This window comes from Hemibagrus wyckioides, linkage group LG12, assembly GCF_019097595.1.
Source record: "Hemibagrus wyckioides isolate EC202008001 linkage group LG12, SWU_Hwy_1.0, whole genome shotgun sequence".
Classification (NCBI taxonomy): domain Eukaryota; kingdom Metazoa; phylum Chordata; class Actinopteri; order Siluriformes; family Bagridae; genus Hemibagrus; species Hemibagrus wyckioides.
In genome coordinates this window covers 1348550-1366571 of record NC_080721.1, presented here as the reverse complement: position 1 = coordinate 1366571, position 18022 = coordinate 1348550, and the positions used below count along the sequence as shown (strand labels likewise).

Genomic DNA, 18022 nt, shown 5'->3' with positions numbered 1-18022 from the left:
TTAAAACTGAAGCAGCCTTCAATGAGATCTTAAAAAACTATATTTGATCTGAAGGATGCATTTGTGCTGCATGATTACTGCAAAAGCGTGGTAGCCAAAATGTGCAGCTAACACGGACCACATCAGCTAATGCTACTGTATCTCACAGAGATAAGAATAAATTCTTAATTATTTTACAAACCTCCAATTACCTACATAAACAATCCCATCTCTACATTTCGTTTATAGCACAGCTATGTCAGAGACCAATCGCATTTTTCTGAAAAAGAGGATTCTGGCACAGTGAAAGAAACTCTCTTGGTAATGTTTTAATATACGATCCAAATAATAGTGAAGAGTTCACAGTCACACCAAGACTTCTGATGTGAGCTGAGGTGAATGTTATGAAATCATGGGACGTCAGCTGGGGGTGTAATCAGTATGGGCTCAGATTTTTTATTGATGTGCTCTAGAAAGTTTGCAGCCGCCAAAGTCGTTAGATCCTTCAGGCTGTCAACCAGGAGAGGAGACAGAAGTCTGTGTGAGGATGTAGTGTGTATATAAATCTGATTTTTGTCAGTGTACTAATGAAACTGCAGACCACACCTTCTGATGTCATTATTTTACATGTGTATGAAGAACAAAGTCCATGTCTATACCTGAGAAATGCTGTCTGTAGAAGAGACACCAAACCAGAGGAAGGCAGTATGGGAAGTCTCAGTGTCATGACATCATGACATAGTCTATCCAAAGCAGCTGTCATGTCCAGAAGAACGAGTGTGTTTAGCAAACCCTCAATCATCTGCAATCAAGCAGTTCATAACCCTGGTTTAGTTTGTTCTGAACCCAGACTGAAACTCAAATAGCTTTCTGAAGGCCACGTGTTCCTTGAAGTGAACAGTCACTGAATGCTTGAGTAGCCTGTTCACAAAGAAGGGTTAGAAATATCTCTGCAATTAGGTCCAATGCCTGGAAATAAAAAATAAAAAAACTGGAGTGACGGAAAGCAAATTTGGAGTGAACAGAGCCAGAACTAAGAGAAGCACTAATGGTCTCAGTTATAGACTCAGCATGGAGGTGAATTAGTTCATTGTAGCTTTGGCACAGATTGAGAAATCTGTTTCCAAACCACTGAACAAAATGACAGTATTGATTTATTTTGCTGATTTCTAAACATAAGAATGTTCCTTTGTATTCTTGGTGCTACATAAAGACATCAAGCTACATAAAACAAGAAGCAGTAATATATATAAATATATATATATATTGTATGTTCAACATGTACTGACAGCAGAAAATCATTCTCATGCTGTGGTTGCTGAGCGATCTGCGTCACACGGAACTCTAGCACTAAGAGACCTTACTCAGTCTGTTTCCTTTCGATTATCAATTCCCCGTGTTTGTGGACGCATGTAGACTAGATAAAGATGGAGAGAAAACAGAAAGGCAGTGCAGAGAAAGCAGAAGAAAAAAAGGAAAGCTGTGCTGGTAGAGATGCAGCAAAGTGTTCCAAATGGGTTGCTTGTGATTATACTGATATAAAAAGCAGCTACTCAGAGGTCTGGCTTTGTTTACCAAATGAGGATAAGGAGTAAGAGGCATTCTTTAGCTATATAGCTTATCATATTTTTATTTAGCTGCTTTGTTGTGATTTTGTTGATTTTCTTTTCTCAGAAAATGTGCCATTAGATTTCTGTATTTTTTCAGGACCTCCATTATTTGTCTATATTGTATTGTATGAAATCTGTTGAATATTAATGAGATGAACCCTTCCTATAGTTTGCTATAATGAGCTGTGTTTCTACCTCAGTGTTCCAGTAAAGCCTGCTATATCTTAAAAAGAACTCTGCCTTTGTTTTCACCTTGCCATGTACTGTGTCTGTAGGTCCGGGTTACTCCCTCACAGTGTAATACAAGCAGCTTGTTATTTTATTCCTTGTTTGCTTGTTTTGTTTAATCCCTAAAAACTAAAATGTAGTTTAATTTTGTTTGATGGTTTCAGACTGATTTTTGTGCTGCAAACATTCCAGAATTTTTGTTTTTAGCTTTAAGAAATGGATCGGTCAGTACTAATGATCTTCTTCATGATTTTGCTAAATTCAATAAAAAAATTCATAAAGTCAAAGTTTTATTCAAATGTTGAACTTTAACAAAATGAGCTGAATTTTTACATTTTTGACACAATAAATACATAAACATTTTTCATGTATATTGATCCTTATTTATGTGACATTGCATCTTTGTTTTAATTTCAGAACAGTTTATTTGATATTACTCAGAGCAGATCTGGATGTTGATCTGTAAAGTAAGGCTTTATAATGATTCTGTTGGATGTCTTAAACATTTATTAATTACCTGTGTCCAGTTTTTCTGTTATTTTGACCGCCTGCCAAAATAAATCATGCTTAGAGTTTTATGAACTCTGTTGCCAGGTATGTGATTTTTATACCACATTTTTATAACATTTAAATAAAAAATAAAATGAGTCAACTTCAGGACTTCATGTACGGTAGGGAAAGTACATCTTCAGTACTGCTTTTCATTTTTTCTACTGCTTCTGTTGCACGTATTTGGCAACAAAGACATTTAACACAAATGTGAATGGGTTTATTTGCATTCTTTTCTGCACAGAGCAGACTTTTCATTAAAACCAAACAGTGATCCAATGGTATATTAGCCAAATGAATGCTCTCCACACTTATTAAAAAAGAATATCATTTAATTTAATAACACAACACATTATCTTCATTACTGAATGTGCAAATTCCTCCTCAGCACCAGGCTTTCTGACAGCTCATTGCTCGCACATTTGCCTCTACATGGGCTTTTAAAGCTCAGTTTGCACTTCACACTGCGTGTATTTATTAGGCAGTTCCAGGCAGCGTGTGCATGATGAGATGCATATAACTCTCAGGAAATTGGACGTTAATTTTAGGTGAATTTTTTGCAGCCGTATTCTTTGCCTCGTGACATATGAACATCTGGCACTTAGAGAACAGCGACTGAGAGGCTTCAGCTGCTGGAGCTTTAAACCTTCCCTTTTAGCTGCTTTAGATAGATGTTTCTGCCAGCTAAATAAATTTAAAAGTAAACAGAGACATTATCCCAGCAAGACTTATTAGTGCTATAGCGTTCTTGCATGCTTACTGAAGGAAATAACCAGCAAATAACCAGTTTCATAAAGGAACAAATTCACCAATAGCAAGATTAAAACCTCAGACAGTATCTATATTATCCATTTGTAGACTCAGAGCCTTTATGCTGTCATCATGTTCAGGTATATTCAGATTCCTCCACCACCAAGACACCAAGATGCAATTAAGCATTCTAATGGTTAGAAAATACTTTCCATCCCAATCATTTCCCAAGGATTTAACCACAGCTCTTCCCCAAAGCCAAAAATCTTTAGAGTGTCTCATGGGTAGCTCATCATTGCTGTTACCTTGGGAACTGGCTACCTAAAATCAGAGGCTAATCATTGACAAAAGCTCACAAGCTGGAAACACTGCTGCAAAACCCCAGCTGAATGGATTCCTCCAGAGCTAGGGCCGTCTCCAGGATGTTAGCGTGGTGTGCAGAAATGTGTAGCAGTTAATACATCACCCTTCTGAATGTGTGCCACGGGATATTTAGTGCTGATTTCTGGTGTCTTTTATTTCATTCTTGTACAAACTGCTCTGACTCATGATAGACCACTTAACTGATTGACCACATGGAATTCATCTGCTCATCTGTTTTAGTTCAAATATAACTAGCTTCTTCAGCTACTCTGCACTACAGACGGCGGCTTTGCAATGAAACGATTTGTGACACAGTGGTAATGATCTAATACTCCTATTATTATAATTTGAGTCTCTTCATTTCTGAGATGAAGTTATCACTTTAACATGACTCATAAGATGATGCAAATCCTCCTGACTACTAAAGTGGAACGACGGGAATAATAAAAGTGTGAAGATTTTTAAGTTCAGAAAGTATTTTCCTTGTTTTTTAGAAATAAATGCTTGATAATGATCTGACAAAAAATAAGACATTTTAAGCTTGAAATGAGAAATCCTGTCTACCTCATTTATCATAATCTGATAAGAAGAAATATTACATATATACGTGTGCCTATGTTCAGCATTTGTGTGTGTGTGTGTGTGTGTGTGTGTGTGTACTTTAAGGTATGTTACTAGACACTCATGTCTCTCTATCTCTGCCTGTTTGTATGATAATGTTTACAGAAAATAACGTTAACTTTATTTTTGACCTCCATTCAGTAAAGACACAGACGTCTGTCACCGATTTATTCATCTTATTTCTCGTTGTCCCCCACCAATAAAAATCTACAGTGCAAAAATATAATAATAATACAAACTAACCTGGAGGCAGATAGGTGCAGTAGCCGCTGGAATTCACCAACACGTTGGTCTTAAAGGTTGAGTCAAAGTCATCATCAGCACTGTGGGGGGTCGGAGAACATAAAATTTAAATTTGCAATAAAAATTATATTTACATTAACACAGCTCAGTGTTTCCGCTGCTCTCTAACCAATAAAGTTTAAGATTAATTCACTATGTTAAGAGGGAAAGCATTAAATTTTTTTGGCAATGCCACAGAACTGCCAGAAAGAAACGGAATATATAAGCTTGTAAATGCTAACAGCTGTGCTTGATGTGTTCATCTATTTGTTCTCCACATGGAGAGTCATTTTTTTCCTCCTCTGCAGGCTGAACTTTCTCTCATATCATACAAAGTAATTAAACAGCAGACAATCAATTATCTTCTATGGAACTATGCAACTGGGAGATGCAATTTGTTTTTCCTGTTTTCTCAGTTTAATGCAAATTACTAAAGACAAAGTAGTAAAGGGTCTAAATGATTGGGTTCAGCTGCACAAAAAACGAATAAGCACAGCTTGTGTAACATACCCAGTGTTGAGCTAAATATAACAGAAATTACAGCCAATTTATGAGAGCAAATCTGCCATTATCATGAGTAATAAAAATACAAAAAGAAAATATTCTGTTTCCAGTCTTTACCTGTTATCTGTCTACTCTACATTGCTGGAAACTAGGAATGATGACAGCATGCTAATGTAGCATACTGTGGGCTAGCTATCATGAAGGTAGGCTTGAAGGGACTTGAAACCTCAGATGTCTTCTGAAGCACATAAAGCTCAAGGGTGCACTCTGATTCTCAGTCTGCTCCTCAACCCTGTTTTGGGCAAGCTGCAAATTTGTAAATTAGATGCGTAAAGATGAAAGGCAAATGAACGTCTGAGTCCAAAATCAATAAAATGAATTTGTACAACCTTGAGTTTTAGCAGATCTGTTTATCTTACACCCAGATCACTGGCCTGTGACTGTTCATGTGTTTAGCTTTACACTCTGAGTTAGCACTTCGACACTGCAGTCCACTTTTTTTTTATAATTCTGTCCTTCATTCATTTAGATGTTACCCACCTGTTGTAAAGCAAGATGTCTGGGGTCCAAATTTGATCAGTGGTGAATCGAAGATTTTTCACTCCTGGATATTCTGATTGGTTCCACTGCAGATAATAATCATACCAATGCTGCAAAAACATACAGGCCACAAATTTGATTTATGTCACCTCCATTGATTAACTACTCCATCAAAACAAAATCAACAGCATAGTGTATAGTTTTTCTGCATGTATATGAAAGTCATTTAATCATTTATACTAGGAAGAATAGAATAATGGCAATTGGGATGCCACATAGGCTACAGAAGGTCTGTGGTATATTCAGCAACTTTTTTTGATGCTGCTGAGGACAAAGGAGGCTACTGATGTACCTACAAGGCCACAAAGAGGAAGACTCTGAGGTGCAGACAAACAGCAGCTGACAGACAGAACAAGTACCCCAGCAGTGTTGTATTGTGGAGGATTGTAGAGGAGCTGGGCCAAATGCAAACACTGGTAGTGATGGCAAACCTGCCTCATATATATACAGACCCTTATGTACTTTCACTAGCTGATTAAGACCCACAGTGGTGGAGAGTGCTGATATTCAACATTCTGAAGATCACAGTACAACAGCAGTTAATGTGCTGCAAGCTAGCGTCAAGGCTGGCATGGTAAGGCTATAAAGTGATCATGCATCTAATGCAGTAAATGTAATGGCTGACGAGGAGCATGGCTGAGCTATCTCACAGAGTTTAAGTTACATAAAAGAGCTTTTGTATGCATTCAAGTGTGCATACAATCTGTGACCTGGTTTAAGAGCAAATATAATGGCAGCAATGACAGATGTGGAAACCACAGAGCTGCCGTTAATAAAGGGACCATTAACTTCACCTGTGAAAAAATTAATTCCAGATGGTGATTGAGAGGAGTTATGCAGGATGTATCATGTGCCATGTAGGGATCAAAGTCAGGACAAAGACTGACCAAACCACTGACCAAGTTCAATTCACAGGAAGCGCTAGAAGATTCCCATGCAAGGTATCATAATAGGTGGTCAATAACACGCTGGTTTCCCTCTCTGCAATGAATGCATTGGAGGTTCATAACATCAGACCAGTGGCTACTGATGGCTTGCAGTTTCACCTTAGACCCAAGCCAGTTGGATGTAATACAGTGGTTGCTAGATGGTTAAGTTTCTGAGTTACTGATCTAAAGGCCTAGGGTTCAAGGCCCAGCTCCACCAAGATGTACCTGTCAGGTACTTGAGCAAGGCCCTTAACCCTCTCTTCTCCATGGGGGATGTAACACAGGTGAGTGATTGTGGAAGTGCACTCATGACTAGAGAAACAAGCAAAAGAGTTCTTGAGCCAGAGTGCCTGGCTATATTCTTTCCAATGAAAGACAGACTCCACTCCATTCTATATCTAAGAGAATTAAATTCCTTCTTAAACTGGCTGGCATTCCATATTCTGAGCACATAGGATTTAATGCAACGAGTGAACTGGCTTTCGATATACATTTGAAAGATTTCCACATTCCAGTGGTTGTGAAATTTCTATATTCCTATATAAGAGTAGTCAGTAGTAAAAGAACTGAGCACTTTATTTCACACATGAAAGCTCTGGAGCTGAAAATCAATCAGAATATTCAGAATTGAGTTATGTGTTTATGGTAAGGATTTAATACTGAAATGTACTTATATGCAACTAACGTTCAGGTATGTGCAGTTCTGAACCCATTTCTGGCACTATAATACTGGCTTGATAGAGAGAATGGTATTAAGACCAGTGCTACTGGCTGTATGAGGTAACCACAATATGTCAATCTTAAATGATGTGCCCGGAAATCAACTTAAGCAGGTGTGAGTTGATGACTTTGAATACAGTCCAAAAGAAAAAAAATTAAAATTGAAAGAGATATGGAAAAGGTTTGATATCAAGATGCCAACAGCCTCGAACTGAAAGCTCTCTGAGTTTGTGCTGCAAGATTAACAAGAACACCTAAGGGGGTCACACATAATAAAATGGGACTAAAATGAGATGGGCAAGCAAACTCTGGGAAATGGGCAGATGCACGCCTTCTGTCTCTGAGAGCCCTGCAGGGCTACTGCTATCAGACAGAAGATGTGCTGTCTGGATATTGGTTCAGCTAAAACCTACAGCAGGAGAGAAGCTGATCTTTAATGTGATTTGCAAACAGGACAGATACAGAGGTTCTGAGCCAGGATGCATGCATGCGCAACTGGCCAAATCACTGTCACTGTTAAGGATGACACTAAAATGCTTTTGACAGACTGTGTACCCAGGATTGTTCTGGCCAAACAGAGACGAGTGTCTGGTCCCTGAGAGGAAACCGGTGTACTGTCACATTCTCTGGGCCTAAACCCCTTATCTTGCAGTGTGAACAGTGTTACAGAGGTTTTGCAGAGTCAGCTGAGTGTCTCTGTCTGGAACTAACTCTAAAGGTGTACATAGCAATTTTGTCTACATACTAAAGACAGATTGATGGTTTGTTGCTGGAAGAGAATAAACTAGTAAGGGCACATTTTAAAGAAGTGGAATGTTTCTGACCCTCAGGCAAAGCAATGATCTCACACCGGGGCCTGAACTTATGAATTAGTATAAAGCATTTAGATAAGAGAGTTTAGATAAAGGTTTTTTTGCTGGTCATCATTATGGACACATGAAACAGCAAATGCATGCATAATCAGTCAGCACACAGCGGCTGCCCGGGCTGTCCAGCATTAATGCCATAAACCTATCACTCTATCTTGCAGATGAGACCCTGTACCCAAGCCAGCCAGCTAAAGGGTGACTGACAAACTGTTTGTGTGCTTTAGGGAGCAAAATAAAAGTGCCTTGCGGTCTAAAGACAGGTTAGCCCATCGATTAAAGGAATCGATTTCACAGGCATAATTGATTGCAAGCTAAGATAAGCCTTCTTTCATTAAATACCATTCAGTACCCTCTATGGCGTCCTGCAGGATGGCACTCAGACCAATGTCACTGATGGACATTTGTAAAGTGGTGTCCAGCTTCACCAGGTTCTACAGAATATATGCTGCATCATCAAATGTGTGGCAACCACAAGCTGCGTTTACATCAAATTCTGGGTAGTTTTAATCCTCAGAAGAAAACCACATAGTACATTTTGAGTGATTCTCATTCTCAGACTTCAGTAATGAGGCTTGAGTGAGCCTTGGCCTCTATTAAGATAACCAGTCAGTACTTAATAATATCAGTACTGGAGTGATTAATTGTTTAAATGATTCTCATCTTCAAGATTATGAGCCCTTGTGATCACAATGATATGCAGTCTCCAATAGCTCTATAAGGAAAGTGATCTACAACATAACAAAATAGAATATAAGGTGATGCATATAACCTTATGTCTATGACTAAGTGGAGGATTGCCAGCAGAATGGCTAGCAGAGGGCTAGATTTGTAAATTCATGGTCAAAAGATTGATTATAACTTAGCCAAAAAAAAGGCACACAGGAAACACAACTAGTTTTGGAAACAACCCTTTACAGTCATTCATCATTGACCATGGCCACATATGTAACCTATGACTATACATACAGTACATGAAACAAGCATGCAAATGTAATTTTTTGTTTGCTTTTAAGGTGATCTCTTCAAGTATATCAACACATTTGGAACCAAGATGATGAGAACTATTGCATGATCATCACACTTCATAAGAATATAAGAATAATATAAGAATTCCACCAAATCTACAGCTATACTGTGATATACAAGTAAAGGTCTACTATTCACTCTCTAATCGACACAACCCAAAGCGGCAGCCCCAAGAAAAAATGAGCTAACATCAGGAACAGGCTAAGAACCTACCCACAAGCCAACATCCAGTCTCTGGAGAACAAGCTCGAGGACCATAGACGAGGGTTAATCCTAGAGCCATTAAATTTCATGCCAGAATCATTCAACTGATGATGCCATCAAACACCTCCTACACACAACTCTGAGCCATCTGGACCCTAGTAAGAGAAATTTCCTTACATTGTTGACAACAGCTCAGCTTCTAACACTATAATTGCCTCCAGACTCACCACCTCACTGTGTGAACACTTCCAACTTCCACGCTTGTCAAGTTTGGTGACTACACTGCTTTGATGGTCCTGATTTCTGGACAACCCCCTCCGGACCATCAGCATGGCTAATGAGTTGATTGTGGAAATCGGCACAATGAAAGAGAGGAGCTACTACCATCCCTTAAAAATCAATGGGTCCCCAGTGAACAGTTTCCAGGACCACAGTGTTCATATGATAAAGGACCTGTCATGGTCCCATCACATTATCACCCTAGTGAGTGTGAACTGTCTTCTAAGCTGCTAAGGAACTTTTACACCTGCACCATTGAGAGGAGCCTGATGGGAAGTATCACAGTCTGGATTTGGAACAACCCCCAGCAGGATAGGTGGCTCTGCAGAGGGTGGTGTGATCAGCTGAGGAAACCATCTGCAATTAACTCACTGACCTGCAGTCTATCTACAGCAAGCAGTGCAGCACCAAGGACAGGGAAACAACAGACTCTCTGGATTCTCTTTGTTGTGGTCAGGAAAGCACTTCTGCTGCTTGAAGGTAAACACAGGCTGCTAGGCTAATTGGGCCTCATACATTTCTATTAATGTATTTGTATTACCCCCATTATTATACTTTCCCAAATCCCAATCTAATTACTATAGCATATAGTGTATATGTTAGCAAATTTTACCGAAACTACCTCAGCATTGCATCGTATATACAACTGCACATATCTGTACTTTATTCCAAATATCATCCACACTGTTGCTGCCATCTATCTGTATATCATTTATATGATATTTTATTTCCTTTTTCTACTTCTATTCAAGAAAATTCTGATTCACTTCAATTCTATTTTTATGTAACAGACAGGGTTACGTGGTACTGCTCAGTCTTACCATGTTAAGCCAAATATTGGTGGTGAGAACCTGATTTTTCTCATCCTGAAAAAGAGATAGAGAAAAGAAGTGTCACTTTTTTCATATTTCAGAGACATAACAAGGATATATAGTACAACCATTTATTCATTCATTACTGTCCAAAACTACTATCCGTGTGAAAGACAAGCAAACGGACATAAATCACTGGATATAACCAGAGAGCATCAATCAAGCAGATGGTAAAGTGAAAAGTTGAAGTGCAGGAAGATCTACAAATCTGTGCTTTGGCCAAATTACACTTTTTCTTGCAGATCAAGTACAAAACACTGTGAGCCCTCAAGGTCAGTGTCAAGCAGTGGAACAGAAAGGAACAAAGGAAGGAGGGAGAAAATAGTTGTTTCACGCTACCGGGGGAAAAGTTTTCTTTCATCTGTGTTTTCAGCCTGAAGGAAAGGAAATTTAATTTAACTAAATTTGCTACTTACCTAAAAACCCATATAAAATCTTTATTATTTTGTACATGATGATATTAAGGAATTAGTGTAATACATTACTATAATATTTAGTGGGCTCTGCATATAGATCTTCAAAATTTTTAAGTCTGTCATCTAGCTTGCTAATTAGCCACATCACATATATTTGGAGGCAAATATTGAAACTGCCATCCTGTTTTCTAAAACCCCATGGGACATAGAAATGAGACACACACAAAAAACAATCCAAGTAAAGATCAGAACATTTCCTACTTTATGTTTATCATTGCTGATTGTACAGCAAATCCCACAGACATCTCTGACAGTGGAATAAAGAAAGCAAGAAATACAGGACAGCTGAACTAAAGAACTGATTTCCTTATTTTTTTAAGATTATATTAGTTATATTATATTAAAATACAATTGGAGCTGCCAGGCAGGAGGCAAAGAGGAAGGCCAAAGAGGAGGTATATGGATGTAATAAATGAGGATATGAAGCTAGTGGGTGCAAGTGTTGAGGTTGCAAAAGATAGGGATAGGTGGAGAGAGATGATTCGCTGTGGACATCCCTGAAGGGAAAAGCCCAAAGAAGAAGAAGAAGATATTAAAGTCAGACAGACACACAGACAGAGAGAGAGACACAAAAAAAAGTCCTAGCTCTCACCACATCCATGATCTGCACCAAGCTGAGAGTAAGGACGACTGTGAGGGGCTGTGAGTCATTGGCTACTGGTCGCTCCATACGGTTGTAGTCTTTCAGCAAGTTTTTTAACAGAGTCCTCTGGTAAGGGCCCTGAACAGACACTGCAAAAGAGAAAGGAAGTGAGAATACAGTGTGTTAACTGAATAAATGGTTAATCCTCACCTCATCTGTCTGTCTATTTTCTGTAGCGTTTACAGGGGACTCGGGACACAAGGCAGTGGACACACTGGACTAATCAGAGTGTATAACAACTGTCTGGGTGAGGAAACTGGAGCATCCAGAGGAAACCCCTCCAAACACACACACCCAGGGCTGCGAGGCAAATGTGTTACCACCATGGTATCAGAAATATCATTACTCCATGGTGTCTTAAACATCCAGAAGCAAAATATTTTAGACACACACATTCCCCACAGAAGCATGCAGAGTGAGAGAGTGATTTAAAAGAGAGCAGGATGATGCATGATGATTCAGCTGCTGTTTAAATGAGGCTGATGTTCTAAGCTGTGCCACAGGCCACATGTGCAACGCCAGTCAATCTGTCAAAGCCTTAAGTATGGAAACACATCTGCTGTGTCTATTAAGTGTCATGCCATAACCAGTCCTGAATCCACCAGAGATTTCAAAATATTGAACAGAAACATTTCCAGCTATGAAACATTGCTATGAATATAAATGATGAGATGTGTGAAAGAGCAGGATCTAGATAAAAGTGGGCAAGAAAAGAAACAAGGCAGAATCATTATCTGCTCCATCTTTTCCATCTATTCGAATCTTGTCTTTGAAAATCTGATCCCTAATCAATTATAAAAGCATATTAGAGAAGCACAAGATGATATAATGTGCCAGAATTTCATATACTATAGACATAAATGCTAACAAGATCAAAACTTTGTTGCTCTGAAGCCTGAAGCAGTGTCTCAGCAAGACATGAGTGTGAAAAAGACATTAATCATGTTCAGAATAATGCTGTGGTCCTCAGCCATCTCAACTCATTAGCTTGTAATAATGTTAATCAGATTTGATTAGGACATTAATTAAGTCTGTCTACGATGAGCAAGTGTGGTATTTATGAACAGAGCATGAGGGCAGGTGTGATGTACACACTGAGAGAGTTTTAATAAGGGTTTATATTAGACAGAACTAGGGTTTCATAAGAAAGAAATATCTGATGAGAAGCTAAATTAACTTTCAGCTCATTTAATTAAATCATTTAAAATTGGGTTTTATATGATACTTTATTTTAAGAGATTTCCTAATCTTTGCTTTAAAGGCAGCACAAAAATATACTTTCTGGGCTTTTTCCGATCAGGTGCTTGTGTTAAGTGTTCATTATTGGATTATTGAGCACACAATTACGCACTGAGACTTTCAGAGACAGTTTTGTCATCTTTCACTTTGTATAAGTATCACTGAATTTCAACTCAATGAACAGCTCAAATTTAACTTTCTAAATTCAAAAGTATAGAAAGAAAGTTAAGATCATATAAAATGAACTAAAAGGCTTAAATAAATACATTAATTAAATTAATTACTTAAATTTAACAAATGACACAAAGATGTTATTTTTACTATTTCTACAGACATTTGTATATTCCACTGCTTAATTTTCAATTGTAAGAGCATATGACCAAAAGGCTGAGGACACAAATAAATTCATGAATCCTTTATTAACCATCAGATTGTAAATCTTAAATGTAAGATTGGCTCTGATTTTTGAAGGTTCAAACTAACATAAAGCAACTGATCTGAATTTTTAAGCCTAAGATTCAGATTAGTTTTGTTTGCTGTAGCGTGTTTCTGCAACTCATACAAACCCATACACACACACACACACACACAGTCTCTCTCTGTCTCTCTCTCTGTCTCTCTCTCTCTCTGTCTCTCTTTCTCTCTCTCTCTACTCTCAATCTCTAACTCCACTGCAGCAACATATCCATAATAACATAACAAGGCTGTCAGATCAAAGCACAAATCTGTGCTCAGCAACACATTTTCTCTCTCTGCATCCCTACAGCAGTACTGTGGAAGGATGTGGATGGAGGAAAACGAGGAACAGGGACAGAGAGAGAGAGAGAGAGAGAAATGGAGGGGGTGAAATTTATGATTGCAGCTTCCAGCGCTTCACTGCTAAAGCATGTTTGTCTTTTCTCTCTATTGCTCATTCTCTTCCTCTTTTTCTCTCTATGATAATAAAAAAAAATCACTCCATCACCACTGAAAGCAGTGCAATAATATATTCTACAGGTTTATTAGTAACAAACCGCTGAAAGACGACAAACATGGATGCAAAGCTCAGTACAGTTATAGCACAGATTAAATACTCTTAGCAATTCTTCACAATCTTTATACCTTTATCATTTGTACACTCTTTCATGCAAACACACACACACACACACACATAGAGACACACACATAGAGACACACACATACCTACCCTGGACCAAAGTGGAGATTCCAAACAAAGTCAAAACCAAAGAGTGCCACATTCCAAGTGTGAAACGCAGAGACGCAGAGAGAGAGAGAGAGAGAGAGAGAGAGAGAGAGAGAGAGAGAGAGAGAAAGAGAGAGAGAGTAAAGAAATACAGGTCCAAAAGGAGAAGGCGAGGAAGCGGAGAAATCCCGTGTGAGGTATAAAGATGAGAGGAAAGCAGGAGATGCTGTGATTCAAGCACTGAGCGGAATGAATGAGAAAGGGACAGCGAGGCAGAAAGAGCGCCTACGCTGGCTTCTCTGAGCTGACACCAAATCACAGTGAGTGAGAGGATGGGGGAAACATCTGATTGATTTTAATCGGACGAGTCAGCTCTCTCCCCCCTCCCTCCTCCCCTCCCTCGTCTTTCAGGTTCATGGAATAAAAAGGCTCTTTGGGAGAGCTACTTATCCCACTGCTCAGTTCAGATGTCTGACACAACGAGTTGTAGGAAAATATGAAAACAATTTCAGCAATATTAATAGAAAGAAAGATCTGATGAGAATAATAACATTTCTAGTAGGTTAAGGTGATGTGCATTATAGAAAACTAGAAAACATTTCATCATTTTAGTCTGATACTCTTAAATAATAATCTGTAACTGTCTTCAGGCTTATAACTAAAAGTTGTACTTTTCCCAGATGTTTTAGATTTCTGTCTACGTCCAATCAACAATTTTAATGAGCAGTTATTTGCATTTCATGATAATTTATTATCTGTTACTCTGAAAATTCCCAAGAACTCATGTTAACAGTTAGCTTTTACTGTTATTTCTGGAAAATGTGGTGAATTTACAAACTAATGCCAAAAGAATGAACTTTGTTTGTTTTTCAGCATCAGTATAAACAACTAATCAATTTTTCACCACAAGTCTGTTGTAAGATTACTGTTGGGTTTCTGTATGTAGAGTATCATGACTGGCTGCTGATGAGCAGGGAAAGTGAAGGGTGTGTGTGTGTGTGTGTGCTTCCTGTTGGGCAAACAATTCATGTCTCTTCAATAATACTAATACTAAAGATTTTTGGATAATAGAAAACAGGCATCAACAAAACAGGTGGAAATTCCATTTGTTGTCTGGTTTTTGGTAAAAACAATTATATTTTTGATTTTATTTTATTTCCTCTGACTGATTTTATTTATGCAGGACATCATGTAGTAGAAGGGATGTCTAGGCTAAAAACATGTTGTTGTTGTTGTTGTTGTTGTTGTTGTTGTTGTCTTTCAGCTGCTCCCAGGTCAGTGTCGCCACAGCAGATCCTCCAATCCACATATTTGATTTTGGCTCAGGTTTTTTACCCCCAGATGCCCTTTCTGACGCAACCCCCCCACCTCCTGGACCAGGGACATCAATGTTACCAAAATACCAGTCATATTTAGGCATCTCCTTCAATCAGCTTCATCAACCACAGAACTTCTTTGCTACTCACTCAGCCTCCATGTCCCTGGGTGTGAGCTCTGCATTATCCAATCAGCCAATCATGTCAAGGAATGCATAATGTCATGCAATTTCAAGTCAAGTGTTTCAGTTAATATTCACATTAAACTCAAAATGGGGACCAATTGTGACTCTGTGATGTTGACTATTGTGTGGTTGATGGAGGCAGAGGGGCTGGTTTGAGTATTTCAGAAATAGTGCAAAGAACAAAAACATCCGTTAAGAGGCAGAAACCTCTTGTTGAGAGGTCAGCGAAGATTAGCCAGACTGGTTTTACCTCATATGAAGGCTACAGTAACTCAAACTAATACTTTTTACTTTTGACATTTTAACTGTGGTGAGCAGAAAAAAATTCTCAGAAGACAAAATACATCAAACATTGAGGTGAATGGGCCACGAGAGCCCGAAGACATCGGGTCGCACCCTGTCAGCCGAACACAGGAATCTGAAGCCTCTGTGCACAGAAAACTGGACAAAAAAAATCTTAGATCAGAGCCTATAGTCAGAATTGGACATTGATAGCATGAGCATGAAACCATGTGTCAAGGGTTCAGCCTGGTGGAGATGGTGTAATGGTGTGAGGAATGTTTTCTCCTTACAAACTGGGCCCTTAGTACCAGTTGTGTATCCTTTCATGGTCACACCATGCATCATGTCATGAAATCATCTCAAACAGGTTCCAAAAATAATAATAAAAGAGTATCTATAGTATATGCAGATACAGATCATGGTATTGATCTGTATTACACAAATTATTGATGAAAAACATGAACTATTTGCAGAACATAACATTATTACATGTTGAGGGTGTAGAGTTGCTGTAAACGGCACGCTCGGTTTGGCCTGTACATTCTCCACCTGACATTTCTACATAATTGGTCTCTACTAGAGATGTGAGGGTTTTTTTTAATCTCCTTTGATTTATATCATGAGATAATCCTGAGCTTCAGTAGAGTAGGCAAGCTGTGGTTTTATCTATTTAAAAATTTATACTACTCATTATTTTCACATGGCCACATTGGAACGCCAACACTACAATTTCTGACCATTTCCATTCTAAATGTAGTGCAGCAGCTAGCGTTGACGCTTCACGGCTCCGACATACCTGGTTACATCCTGAGTCTCCAGAAAGATGTTAGTAGATGACAATGTGTACTAAACTGCCCCCGGGTGGGATTTAGTGTTTCAATGAGAGCGTGCATGTGTGTTCATGGTGCACTGCGATGGACTGCGTCTGATTCAGGGTGTGTCCTTGCCTTACAGACAGAGTTCTCAGGAGAACCTTTATGTCCACCACAATGACCAGGATAGAGCTGTTACTAAAGATAAAATAATGAACATTTTAAATGAAAAAGTACAACAAAGTCAACATGATCTTGTCAAAAAAAGTTAAACTTATGTTCCTAGAATGTTTCCAAAATGAAACAAAATACATTGAGGAGAAAAATGAGACATAGATTTGAGACATAGAGAGAGAAAGAGAGAGAGAGAGAGAGAGAGATAGAGAGAGAGGTAGAGGTAGAGAGAGAGAGAGAGAGAGAGAGAGAGGCAGAGAGAGAGAGGGAGGGTTAATAAGCCGCTCACTGTCACCTGATAGTATTCAGGTAAATGAGAGCTCATTAAAGCTACAGCAGTTTAATCTGTTTTATTAAACCAGATGTGATATGCTGCTGCCTCTGCACATTGCAGTGCCATGAACAGTATTTTTGGTTGCAAAGCATCCTACAGGCATCCAGCATCTTTTATGGGCAGGCTCCAAGAGAGTCTCTAGTGTGTGTATGTTTGTGGGGGGGGGGGGGGTTTCTACTAAAACATCCTCATACTGATGTCATCAATCTTTACACAGGCTGCTGGACTTCATCTATTCACATAATTCCAGTTTCAGTGAGATTTGGCTTCAGAGAGATTGGCTTCAGAGCTGCATTTTGTGGGATGCAGTATAATCATTCGTCCTTTTCCTTTTCCTAGCAAGCTTGGCCCTGATTGCGCTCAGTGGTAGGTATAAGTGCTCTGGGTTACTGATCAGAAGGTCAGGGTTCAAGCCCATGTGCCACTTGAGCATGGCCCTTAACCCTCTCTGCTCCAGGACTGTAACCCGACTGACCCTGTGATCTGACCCCAACATCCTAACAAACTGGGATATGTGAAGAATATTATTTCTATGCTGTAATAAATATGTGAGAAATAAAGACATCTTTTTTTGTCTTAAGTGCTTAAGTATTTTATATCCATTAACTGACTTGTTGCAAGCCAATATCCATCTGTCTTTTTGTGTTGAAAACTCCTTTGTTTCCCCACAACGATGGTTGAACTTTAAATGTATGCAACTTCATACACCACTCTTGAGCTTTACCTCATTTTTGCAATGTAGCCTGGATTTAAAGCAGGAATTTGTTGGTGGCTTAAATATTGGCTTCATCCACTTTGCCCTAAACCCTGACCAATGTCCCAGTCCCTGCTAATGAAAAACATGAAAAAGTTTTTAACTTTAACTTCTCATGGCAGCTGGTGCAGCAGAATTTATTCAGGGCTTTCAGAGCAGTTTCATTCTGATGTATTTCCCCACTACTTGCTGTTTTGTGTAGATTTGTGATATTTAATCCAGATTTCAACTGCAACACT

General features: G+C 38.8%; 1 protein-coding gene across 1 annotated transcript in view; it reads right to left on the bottom strand.

The window, feature by feature from the left end:
- chrna11 (cholinergic receptor, nicotinic, alpha 11) overlaps positions 1-14003 on the bottom strand; it is a 35139-nt gene extending 21136 nt beyond the window's left edge. Inside the window, exons 1-5 of the mRNA XM_058404482.1 lie at positions 13930-14003; positions 11454-11593; positions 10335-10379; positions 5427-5536; positions 4344-4423 (exon numbers count right to left, since the gene is read on the bottom strand). Coding sequence (XP_058260465.1) covers positions 4344-4423; positions 5427-5536; positions 10335-10379; positions 11454-11593; positions 13930-13981 — 427 coding nt within the window. The 5' untranslated portion in view covers positions 13982-14003. The remainder of the gene's footprint in view (positions 1-4343; positions 4424-5426; positions 5537-10334; positions 10380-11453; positions 11594-13929) is intronic.
- Between the last annotated feature and the right edge of the window lie 4019 nt (positions 14004-18022).